This window comes from Hemiscyllium ocellatum, chromosome 12, assembly GCF_020745735.1.
Source record: "Hemiscyllium ocellatum isolate sHemOce1 chromosome 12, sHemOce1.pat.X.cur, whole genome shotgun sequence".
In the NCBI taxonomy this organism is placed as follows: Eukaryota; Metazoa; Chordata; class Chondrichthyes; order Orectolobiformes; family Hemiscylliidae; genus Hemiscyllium; species Hemiscyllium ocellatum.
The window spans coordinates 21350339-21362461 of record NC_083412.1 but is presented as its reverse complement, the minus strand read 5'-3'; the positions used below and the strand labels follow the sequence as shown (position 1 = coordinate 21362461).

Here is a 12123-nt window from a genome sequence, read left to right as displayed (position 1 = left end):
CCCAAAAAGAAAATGGGGAAGGCATCCCAACCATGGCTAAGTAGGGAAATTGTGGATATTATTAGATTGAAGAGGTATACAAATTGGACAAAAAAAAACAGGCCTGAGGACTGGGAGCAGTTTAGAATTCAGCAAAGGAAGACAAAGGATTAAATAAGAAGAGGGGCAAGAGATAACAAGATTAGCAGGCAGGGAACATACTGATTGACTGTAAGTATGCAAACAGAAAGAGAATAGTGAAAACAAATGCAGGACCTTTCGGTCAGAAACAGGGGAATGATGAATAATGGAGAATGAACATAGGACAGGCAAATTAAGTACATGTCTTGGTTCTGTCTTCACAAAGATGAAACTAAGCTCCCAAAAATGTTGGGGAAACAGTCTCCAAAGGGAGGTACTGAAGGAAAACAGTATTTGCAGGCAAATTGTAAAGAGATGGGAATAAAGATCAATAAATCCCCAGGGTATATAATCTACATTCAAGAGTACTTAAGGAAATTGACATAGATATAGTGGACACATTGGTGGTCAGCTATCAAGATTTAGTAGATTCTGAAACAGTTCCTATGGATTGGAGACTAGCTAATGTAACTCCACCATTTAAAATGGATAGAAAGAAAACAGGGAATTATTGATCGGTTGGTTTGACATTGGTAGTGGAGAAAATGTTAGAGACTGTGAAAAAAAGATCTAATAGCACAACAATTGAAAAATAGTGATGGGATCAGATAGAGACAGCATGGATTTACCAAAGAGAAACCATGCTTGACAAATTTATTGGAATTTCTTTCAAGGATGTAACTAGTACAGTTGACAAGGGGAGCTAGTGGATCGCTCTGGTCTTTTGGGTTTCCAGGTGGCTTTCCATAAAGTAGTCGAGTAAAAAGTGAGGTCTGCAGATGCTGGAGATCAGAGCTGAAAATGTGTTGCTGGTTAAAGCACAGCAGGTCAGGCAGCATCCAAGGAACAGGAAATTCGATGTTTCGGGCCAGAGCCCTTCATCAGGAATGAGGAGAGTGTGCCAGGCAGGCTAAGATAAAAGGTAGGGAGGAGGGACTTGGGGGAGGGGCGATGGAGATGTGATAGGTGGAAGGAAGTCAAGGTGAGGGTGATAGGCTGAGTGGGGTGGGGGTGGAGAGGTCAGGAAGAAGATTGTAGGTTAGGAGGGCGGTGCTGAGTTCGAGGGAACCGACTGAGACAAGGTGGGGGGAGGGGAAATGAGGAAACTAGAGAAATCTGAGTTCATCCCTTGTGGTTGGAGGGCTCCCAGGCAGAAGATGAGGCGCTCTTCCTCCAACCGTCGTGTTGTTATGTTCTGCCAATGGAGGAGTCCAAGGACCTGCATGTCCTCATTGGAGTGGGAGGGAGAGTTAAAGTGTTGAGCCACGGGGTGGTTGGGTTGGTTGGTCCGGGCGTCCCAGAGGTGTTCCCTGAAGCGTTCCGCAAGTAGGCGGCCCGTCTCCCCAATATAGAGGAGGCCACATCGGGTGCAGCGGATGCAATAGATGGTGTGTGTGGAGGTGCAGGTGAATTTGTGGCGAATTGGAAGGATCCCTTGGGGCCTTGGAGAGAAGTAAGGGAGGAGGTGTGGGCGCAAGTTTTACATTTCCTGCGGTTGCAGGGGAAGGTGCCGGGAGTGGAGGTTGGGTTGGTGGGGGGTGTGGACCTGACGAGGGAGTCACGAAGGGAGTGGTCTTTGCGGAACGCTGATAGGGGAGGGGAGGGAAATATATCCCTGGTGGTGGGGTCCGTTTGGAGGTGGCGGAAATGACGGCGGATGATATGCTGTATACAGAGGTTGGTGGGGTGGTAGGTGAGAACCAGTGGGGTTCTGTCTTGGTGGTGGTTGGAGGAGCGGGGCTCAAGGGCGGAGGAGCAGGAAGTGGAGGAGATGCGGTAGAGGGCATCGTCGATCACGTCTGGGGGGTATCTGCGGTCCTTGAAGAAGGAGGCCATCTGGGCTGTACGGTATTGGAACCGGTCCTCCTGGGAGCAGATGCGGCGGAGACGAAGGAATTGGGAATATGGGATGGCGTTTTTACAGGGGGCAGGGTGGGAGGAGGTGTAGTCCAGGTAGCTGTGGGAGTCAGTCGGTTTATAGTAGATGTCTGTGTTGAGTCGGTCGCCTGAGATAGAAATGGAAAGGTCTAGGAAGGGGAGGGAGGAGTCTGAGACAGTCCAGGTGAACTTGAGGTCGGGATGGAAGGTGTTGGTAAAGTGGATGAACTGTTCAACCTCCTCGTGGGAGCACGAGGCAGTGCCGATACAGTCATCGATGTAGCGGAGGAAAAGGTGGGGGGTGGTGCCAGTGTAGTTGCGAAAGATGGACTGTTCCACATATCCTACGAAGAGACAGGCATAGCTGGGGCCCATGCGGGTGCCCATGGCAACTCCTTTAGTTTGGAGGAAGTGGGAGGATTGGAAAGAGAAGTTATTCAGGGTGAGGACCAGTTCAGTCACTCAAAGGAGGGTGTCAGTGGAAGGGTACTGGTTGGTGCGGTGGGAAAGAAAGAGGCGGAGGGCTTTGAGTCCTTCGTGATGGGGAATGGAGGTGTACAGGGACTGGATGTCCATCGTGAAGATAAGGCGTTGGGGACCGGGGAAGCGAAAATCATGGAGGAGGTGGAGGGCGTGGGTGGTGTCCTGAACGTAGGTGGGGAGTTCTTGGACTAAAGGGGACAGAACCGTGTCGAGGTACGCGGAGATGAGTTCGGTGGGGCAGGAGCAGGCTGAGACAATGGGTCGGCCGGAGCAGTCAGGTTTGTGGATTTTGGGCAGGAGGTAGAAACGGGCGGTGTGGGGTTGTGGGACTATGAGGTTGGAGGCGGTGGATGGGAGATCCCCTGAGGTGATGAGGTTATGGATGGTCTGGGAGATGATGGTTTGGTGGTGGGAGGTGGGGTCATGGTCAAGGGGGCAATAGGAGGAGGCGTCCGCGAGCTGGCGTTTGGCCTCAGCGGTATAAAGGTCAGTGCGCCAAACTACTACTGCGCCTCCCTTGTCTGCCGGTTCCCTCGAGTTCAGCACCGCCCTCCTAACCTGCAATCTTCTTCCTGATCTCTCCGCCCCCACCCCACTCCATCCTATCACCCTCACCTTGACTTCCTTCCACCTATCACATCTCCATCGCCCCTCCCCCAAGTCCCTCCTCCCTACCTTTTATCTTAGCCTGCCTGGCACACTCTCCTCATTCCTGATGAAGGGCTCTGGCCCGAAACATCGAATTTCCTGTTCCTTGGATGCTGCCTGACCTTTAACCAGCAACACATTTTCAGCTTTCCATAAAGTCCCACCTAAGAGATTAGCTTGTAAAATTTAACTGCATAGGATTGGGGGTGGTGTACCCAACATGAATAGAAAACTGGCTGGTAGACTAAAGTAGTGATTAATGGGGTATTGCAGGGATCAGTGCTTGCATCCCCCAGCTATTTGCAATATATATATATATATATATATATAAATTATTTTGATGAGGGAAACAGCTGTAAAATCTTCAAGTTTGCATAAACTGGGTGGGATGCAGAGATACTTCAGTGCGATTGGGAAAAGCTGAATAAGTGGACAAATGCATGACAGATGAAGCATAATGCAGATAAATGTGATGTTATCCACTTGGGTAGCAAATCCACGAAGGCCGATTATCTGAATGGTGTTAGAACAGAAAAGGTAAGGTGCAATGAAACCTGCGTATCCTTGTACACAGGTCACTGAAAGTAAGGAGAAAGTGAGGTCTGCAGATGCTGGAGTATCAGAGCTGAAAATGTGTTGCTGGAAAAGCGCAGCAGGTCAGGCAGCATCCAAGGAACAGGAAATTCGACGTTTCGGGCATAAGCCCTTCATCAGGAATGTTCCCTACTGAAATTAAATAGCATAGTATTTAAAGTTAAACACAGAGCAATAATGGTCACTTGAATGATCTGGTGGAAGGTAAATAGGGTCAATGAAACCATATCCCAGCAAGATGTATAGGTGCAAAACTGAGGAGGACAAAATTTTTGATTATGTAGGTACTTTAAATCAGACAATCTTGAAATAAAACCACCATAGTATTCTATACTTATTAAATCATTTCACTTTAAAGCTCAGCCAGATTAGTTTAGAATTGAAAAGACCACCAGATATCATAACTTATTGTTATATTATTTGTTCATGTATCATTGGCAAAAGTCAACACTTGTTGACACCTATAACAATGGCAGCAAACTGTCTTCTTGAATTGCTGCAGTGCATGCAAAATATCAACATCTACGATACTGTTATTATGAGGTTGAAGGCATATAATCTATCTTTAAGAGAGAGAGAGAATGCTTTTCTGAACTGAGAGATTACAAGCACCTGTGTGTATGTGACTAGATGGCATTCCCAGAGTGTACTGGAAAATTGAAAATGTGTGACAATTGGCTGTGAAATGAATACCTGAGTTTTGGTTGCTGTTTTGACAACAATTCGAATTTAACCAGTGTAAATTATGCCCCAGGATACTAAAACTCAATTGAGTTTGCATTTATTACTTTGCCAATATCGAACCAATGAGACGGTCCGATGTTGGGAGTATAAGAATGCGGACATTTTCAATATTGGTTAGAGAGCAATTGCCATCTAACAGTGACCAATTGATAGAGTCGGAGTGCTAACTGCCCACCTAACACCTTGCTCTCAAAGAAATTAGAAAACACTCTATCAAAGGTACTTTTCCATGTAAGATCCACTCGCAGTAAAAGGACGATGACTCTGGGACATCAGCAGCTGGAAGAGTGAAGACAAATGGGAAGACAAGACTGTGTGGTCTTAAAATTAAGTCAATATAACATTTATCAGTGTTTTATTGGAACAGTGTATCTTTTATAAAGTTGGAGTCAGATAGTAAGTAGTTAAGAAAAGGTGGCCTTGAATTGGTGAATAGTTGTTGTGTAGTGTACATGATCAGAGTTAAGAAAATGAAGTGTTATTTTATTTAAATAGTGGAATTTAGAAGTTCTCTGTCACTCATATTTAACAGATTATGAGACGAGCATAATTTTCTGGGCATTTGGTTTAATTACCAGTGGGGTTTGCTTGCGTGTCGTAACACTGTCCAAAGTATATTCATGAATTCTGACCAATCACAGCAAAGAAATGATGTGTTTAACTTAATGGGAAATTAGCAAATGGAAATATTCCATTTGGCTGCAGCTCATTTTCTTTAAAAGATTCCCAGATTCACTCCAATCAAGATTCTGGTCACTGGAATGATTTTCATCTCTTTTATTTCCTTATTTTAATAGCAATTGAAACTTACCGATTTCAACATAGATTCCATAACCCTATAATACAAACGTACACCAAGCTTATATCGCTGAAAGGAAAGAAAATAATTTGATCAGAACAATAAATTATTTGTTTAAAGCATATTAGATAAATATTTATGGCATTTTGAAAGCAAGCAAAAATAAAAAATACCTGAGAGCCGATCTCAGCCCATCCTTCTCCAACAGCCTGAGCAAAGCTTTCCCGAAACTTATGACCCAGATTCTCCACTCTACTAATAATATCATTAGTAGGGTTCACTGTACAATTCTAGAGAAGTATAAAGACATTCAAATCATTACTTATGCAATGGAAAGCAACAGCTAGATAGTAAAGAAGCCCCTTTAAAAAACAGGACTTTTCAAACCTACACTGAATTAAAGCTATGAGATGAGATGTACCTAACAAAAATTACCAAAGGTAATTATTGAAGTAATTGGGAGAACAAAGTGCAGAAAAATAAGCATTATTTAAGATGCAAATTCCATGTAAGAGTACTAAAAATTCTCCCGAACTAAAATGTCTTAAATGCACAATCCCCTATAATTTAAACGAGAGGATTTACATAAAATAATGACTCAAATTTTGAAGTCAACAGCAAAGCATTTGCTATTGACTTTGAAGAAAGCCACCACAAGGATCTCGCAAGTTACATGGTGTGGATTTTATCTTTCCCACATTAATTTTCTTTTGATGCCAGCTATACTGAACTACTGGCATCCAGGAGTGATATCCAGGAGGTGGACAGCATGGTGGCGCAGTGGTTAGCACTGCTGCCTCACAGAGCCAGAGACACGGGTTCAATTCCCGCCTCAGGGAATGTTTGCACATTCTCCCCGTGTCTGCGTGGGTTTCCTCCGGTTTCCTCCCACAATCCAAAAATGTGCAGGTTAGGTGAATTGGCCATGGTAAATTTCCCATAGTGTTAGCTGAAGAGGTAAGTGTAGGGGAATGGGTCTGGATGGGTTGCGCTTCAGCAGGTCAGTGTGGACTTGTTGGGCTGAAGGGCCTGTTTCCACACTGTAAGTAAGTAAGTAATCTAAATACAGATTTACAAACCAGTTTTTAGACAAACTAGGAAATAAAAGGCAGGTTATATCACTTTGTATAATTTTTATAGGAAACAAAACAAAGACTGGAACAAGCGCAAATTAAAAGGTAGAAGCTCAATTATTAAACAAACTTCAAATTTGAAAAGATCCAGATAATTTCCAAAAGGAGATAGAAAAAAAATCAAACAGAAAATGTGTTCTCAAGGCGAGCAAACTTGTTGAGCAGGACAAAGAAGGCAAATATGCTCCCATGTCTTCAAGTTTTAACCATAACAGCATTAAAAAGTTACGTGCTAATTTGGTGATGTACAGTTAATTTCCATTTTGGTAGGGAATTGTTCTTAGCAACCTCCACATTTCAGCATTTAGCTGCACGTGTACAAGCAGACATTAATGTCAGCTTCATAGCAATGATGACAAACACCAACAATTTGTCATCGTTAAAATATAATCTGGACTAAAAACTACTGAGATAAATGAAAGCTACCTATGGTACATTTCGTGAAAGCTACAATGTAATGTAATTATGAATCTACAATTGACAGCAGGAGGAGTGAGTCATACAAGTAGATTATGAAAGAAGCTGATATGTCATAATCATAGATCAAGACTAAATTTCAATTTATAATATAATTTAGCAATAAAAAGTTCACCTTGAAGGATTCCAACATATATGATACACATACGTTATAGGTCCAGCACATTTTTAATGGTAAAACGGCAAAAACTGCCAATTAATTTTTTTTCAATGCAAAATGAACACTAAAAAACTTTATCGTCTAGAAACCTGCACACTAACTATATTAGTTTAAGTTTTCAACTATGTTACAAAGTAATTCAAACATTTGACAACCATAAGTTTTCCAGCTTATGAATTTCCATAAAAATATACAGTCTATAGAAATAGCATAACACACAACAATGTCAAAAACCTCTTGATAGGACAGGGTAGCATTAGTAGTTGATTATTTTTGAACCAACCTTTCTTTGATTTAAAAAAAACTAATGTTCCCCTCAGGTCTTTTATCCTCACTACAAAATCCACTTACATCAAAGTATGCTTTAAGTGTATTTGAAGGTTTGTCATCAGCTGTATTTAAAATCATCTGTAACTGCTGGATGGTGTTCATTGCGGTCCTGCATAGGAAAGCAATGGATGAATAAAGCAAAAATTAAGGAACAAATACCTGGCATGTACTCAAATCACACTGACACCATAAAACAAACAATTCTACACATCTAATGACATCTTAAAATCTGTTCATCTCATTTTCCAAGACATATTGTCATAGCTGAACTCTTCCACAACTATTTAAATGACAAAAAACAATTTACAACAGCAACTACATTAATGGAATACATTACATAAACATTAAACAGAAAGAAGTGTGTACAAACAGAAACATTGAAGTGGTAAAAACCATTAAAACTGGTATATTTTAAAATAAATTATTTAACAGTGACTACTTATAACAAATTAAGCAATAATATCTTACGCTCATTTTAACATCACTACCATGGCATTGCAAAAGTTTCTTTTTATTTGTGCATTGATGGTGTCTTTTCTTTTCAGAAAATGGCAATTGATAGAACACAACTATAATATTAAGTCACAAAATAATACTTTTACTTAAAATTTTTCAACAGAATGATAATATGATTTTTCTTTCCTACACTGCCTCAGGAACACCGAAGAGGGAAGCTTACTTCCTTAAAATATGGAATCTGCATGAATAACAATGCACTGCTCCACCTTGATTGACAAATTCAAACACTGTTTGTAGTAACAGCCCTTGTGTAAATGTAGTCCATGAAATACACATACGTTCTTCAACTCCATCACCACACCCTTACGCATTGATCTGCATCTGTGTAACTGCAAACAACATAACTGGTCCAAAACACGCACAAGAATTCTTAGAGGTATGGCATTCTCAACAGAAATCTCAAAAATCACTGATCCAAAAATAAATAAAATTGACAACATCCACACAATTCAATCAAACCAAATTAGATGTGCTGTGATCACTACTAAATGGGGTTTACAGCCTCTTGTGCTATCAGGGAAGCAAGGCTTCTATACGAGAAGTACAACTCATACAATTCAATGAGTTCAATCTATCATGTACTGAGATTAAACCTTACTGAAGGATAGAAGAGACAGAATTCAAAGAGTCAAAACTCTCCAAAACCAGGAAATAAACTAAGTGCAAAAGATGCAATTACTCAAAAAATCTGGCTTGAGACTAATTCAATTATTGAATTGAAATTGGCCTAATTAATCAATATCTTTCAATAACTAGCCAGCCAGATGCAATGTTAAGTGAAGAAAGAATGCTGATGAGCAGAATGGTGGTTCCAGAATATTGATATCATAGTAGCACTTTGAAACAAATGAAGGATTTGCACAACTTCACAATGCATCAGAATTGCAGATTATGATTCTAAAATTGTAGGAAATAAACTATAAAACAAAATATTTGCATGAAATAGAATGACAGTTCTTCTTGCTTCAATCTACATTTCTCAATTTTGATCCTTGCTGTATTAGGATAACTGCAATTCTAATTAAGTTTCAAGTGAATGATCAATTTATAAGTCACAACTTAAGAGCTAATTGTCACAAAGTCCATACCCAAACAAATAAATCAATGGTTCTAACACGGATTGACTTTTGCAATTCATTCTAGCATGAAGAGTTAAAAATGTTTCAACATTCACATTAGCAAAATGGGTCACCACGATATTGTCAGTCCACATACAGACCAAATGGACTTTGAAAATCTGGTTGAGCAATAATTAGGTCACTCAAATTTCAGAGATCGAGTCCAAGTCATATCTATCCATCACAGATGATAGTGGAAATGTAATGTAAATTCCAACATAATATTTGCTTCTCAAATGCAATCCAAGATTCCAGTTTCATGCCTGAATGGGTTTCTTGAATAAATTACTAAAGGGTCACCCAAAATCAAGATTTAGTTGCAATAATCTCAAAAGTATAAGGAGTCACAAAAACATTACCCTACAGAAACCACTGGTTATTTTCTGCAACAGAGGGGATACATCGACTTCCACCAAAGGAAAGTGGTTTAAATCCTGATTTGATACTAACTGCAATTCTTTACAATTGAAGGGAGAATACAGTTAATTGTATCCTTGACCTGCCAGGCTGATGAACCAAACCATGGCTGTCTGCGCATGCATAAACTCAGATGAGTGCACAAAAGGAACAGTTAGTTAAACATGTAGACTTGAAACCTCAAGCATAGTTTTATAGAAAAACTGCTACTGCCATTCAAGGGCCGTTGAATTCAACTCCAATCATCCAAATTGTGGACAGCTCATACAATTATTTTCAAAATGTCTAATTTGAGGCAGTATTTTTTTTTGTCTGGGTCTAAAATATCAGGGCATTATTCAAAAATGCTTTTCTGACAAAAAAAAATCATGAAGTATCTTGTTATTTCCAAGCATAAATCACATCTTTTTAGTTCAATCTCTATTTACAGTATAAATTAGATGCATCGCTAACAGCTTGTAGCCTGAAATATAAAAATCAGATTTATTCAATGCTTTGCCATTTCCAATCATCTTCAGCATTTCAAATTAGACTCCTTTCATTCGAATCTATAGATGTTGTAATAGTAGGCCAAGAAATTTACACTTTAAGCATCTCAGTAAAGAGGTGGGCATCTTGATGGCTCATTTAAAAATAAGAACTCATTGCTAGAAAGTCTGATTAACAGTTCTTTGATTGGACAGGGCTCAAGTATTGCTAAAAAAACTCATTTTGTTAACGCTTTTGTCTCACACTTATCTGGAAAGTTTGCAATAAAAATTCAGTAGGAAAAGCAACATTTATACTGTAGGTATTACATGCAATTTAAATGTTGATTTCCCAAGGAATTTGCATTCTTGCAAAATGTCCTGATGAGTGCAAGATGAAAAGCTTCAATAAAGATGTATTTTTCCATCAATATTCAAATTCTGATAATCAAACAACAGCTAAACCAGATCATAAATATCAAGACCCCATGAAACAGTGCAAAATGCTATGTTTCAAAGATGTGACAAATGAATGGATTCCATGTAATCCAAGATGGAGGACAGAAAAAAAACTTTGACTGCAAGAGCAGCTCCTTTTTTGAAGTATTTTCAGTGTTGGAGTTGATTTCCTCAAATTCGAGGAACAATGATTACTGTTTTATAAATTGTTGCATTGTTTTAGAACTTTGAAAAAAAATCAAAACAACAGCACTTGAAAAAACGAGGAAGGGAGACAAAGGCAGTCACCACATGGTGGGAAGTGAATCAATGGAGAGAGAAACCTATGCTGCTGTCTGACCGAGCAGTGAACCTTCACAGCTACTCCCTCTGCTATTTAATTTCGTGTACCTCTGGACATCCAAGTTCATCGAAGAAAAATAAACAAACAGCGAAATTCACAGCTGACCTTGGAGAGATCACAGCAGGGGAACAACTAAGTGGCTAGTTTTTTTAAAATCTACAATATAGTGGGTCCTTTTTCATTATGTGTTTTACTGAAGTCTGTCTCTTGATTAAACTTTAAAGATACAGAAACAATCTAAGGAACAACATTTTCACACAGAGGGTAGTGCATGTATGGAATGAGCTGCCAGGGAAGCGATGGATGTGGATATGTTTACAACATTTAAAAAGCACCTGGGCCTTTTAAATGTTTACAACATTTTAAGGCATCTGGACATGAATAGGAAGGGTTTAGAGGAATATAGGCCAAATATTGATAAATGGGACAAGATTTATAAAGGATATCCGGGCTGCATGGATTTCCGTGCTATATATCTCTACAACTCTATGAATAGTAAGTGAAAAGAAAAGCACCAAGAAGGAGAAATCATCACCTATTTGCATAAGAAAATCATGGAAAGGAAGGCAAAGGCATTTTCATGATGTACATCCCAATTAAGGTGGCATTGAAATAAAGAAACAAAGAGGAAACCTAGACCAGCTTGACACATTTGACGTGGCAGACCTAAACCTCATCCTCAAACAAGCAGAGGGTGTTTTTGTCAGAAGTGAGGGGCAGAAACAGATGAGGATGAAAACCAACACAAAAAAAGACATTTAAATGTAAAACAACCAACTATAAATGTTTACATTTTCATCTCTGACTGACTTATAATCCAATACACATTCATAACTTAAGATTTTATTATGAAAAAAAAACTGGCACATTTTTGGCAGCATGTTGACATAAACATGAGCAGAAGATTTGTACCTGACAGGAGTTTGGGGAGGAATGACTGTGTGACTGTCTTCAGTCTGCCACTTCTTTGGCGTTCTCTCAAGTTCACATCTTTAAAGAAAATGTATTAATTATCAAAGAATCACAAAGCATGTCAAGATATAGGAGAGAAACAGCACATTCAGGCCACTCTTCTTCACCATTCAATGAGATCATGACTGATTTGGTAATCCCCAACTCCACATCCCTGTCTTTTCCCTACCAAATACTTGGTCTTCTGATTAAAAATCTGTCTACCGCAGCCTTGAACATACTGAACAACATAGCTTCTCTGGCCCTCTGTGGCAAATAGTTCCACAGATTCATAACTCGGAGGAAAATCCTCTTCACCCGTCCTTTATTGGTGACATCCTATTCTGAGGTTATGCTCACCGATTCTCGACTCTCCCATTGCGGGACACAACCTTTCCACGCTTATGCTATCAAGTACTCTAACAATCGTGTTTTCAAGTACATTTAAGTGTTCTTTAATTGCAAAGAGATTAAATTATTTTT

At 39.7% G+C, this 12123-nt stretch overlaps 1 protein-coding gene across 2 annotated transcripts in view; it reads right to left on the bottom strand.

The window, feature by feature from the left end:
- Positions 1-12123, bottom strand: part of rb1 (retinoblastoma 1) — a 199226-nt gene that overhangs the window by 130556 nt on the left and 56547 nt on the right. For both annotated transcript variants that reach the window (XM_060833366.1, XM_060833367.1), the window contains 4 exons: positions 11602-11679; positions 7388-7475; positions 5440-5556; positions 5279-5335 (listed from right to left, as the gene is read on the bottom strand). In XM_060833366.1, the coding sequence (XP_060689349.1) occupies positions 5279-5335; positions 5440-5556; positions 7388-7475; positions 11602-11679 (340 nt within the window). The remainder of the gene's footprint in view (positions 1-5278; positions 5336-5439; positions 5557-7387; positions 7476-11601; positions 11680-12123) is intronic.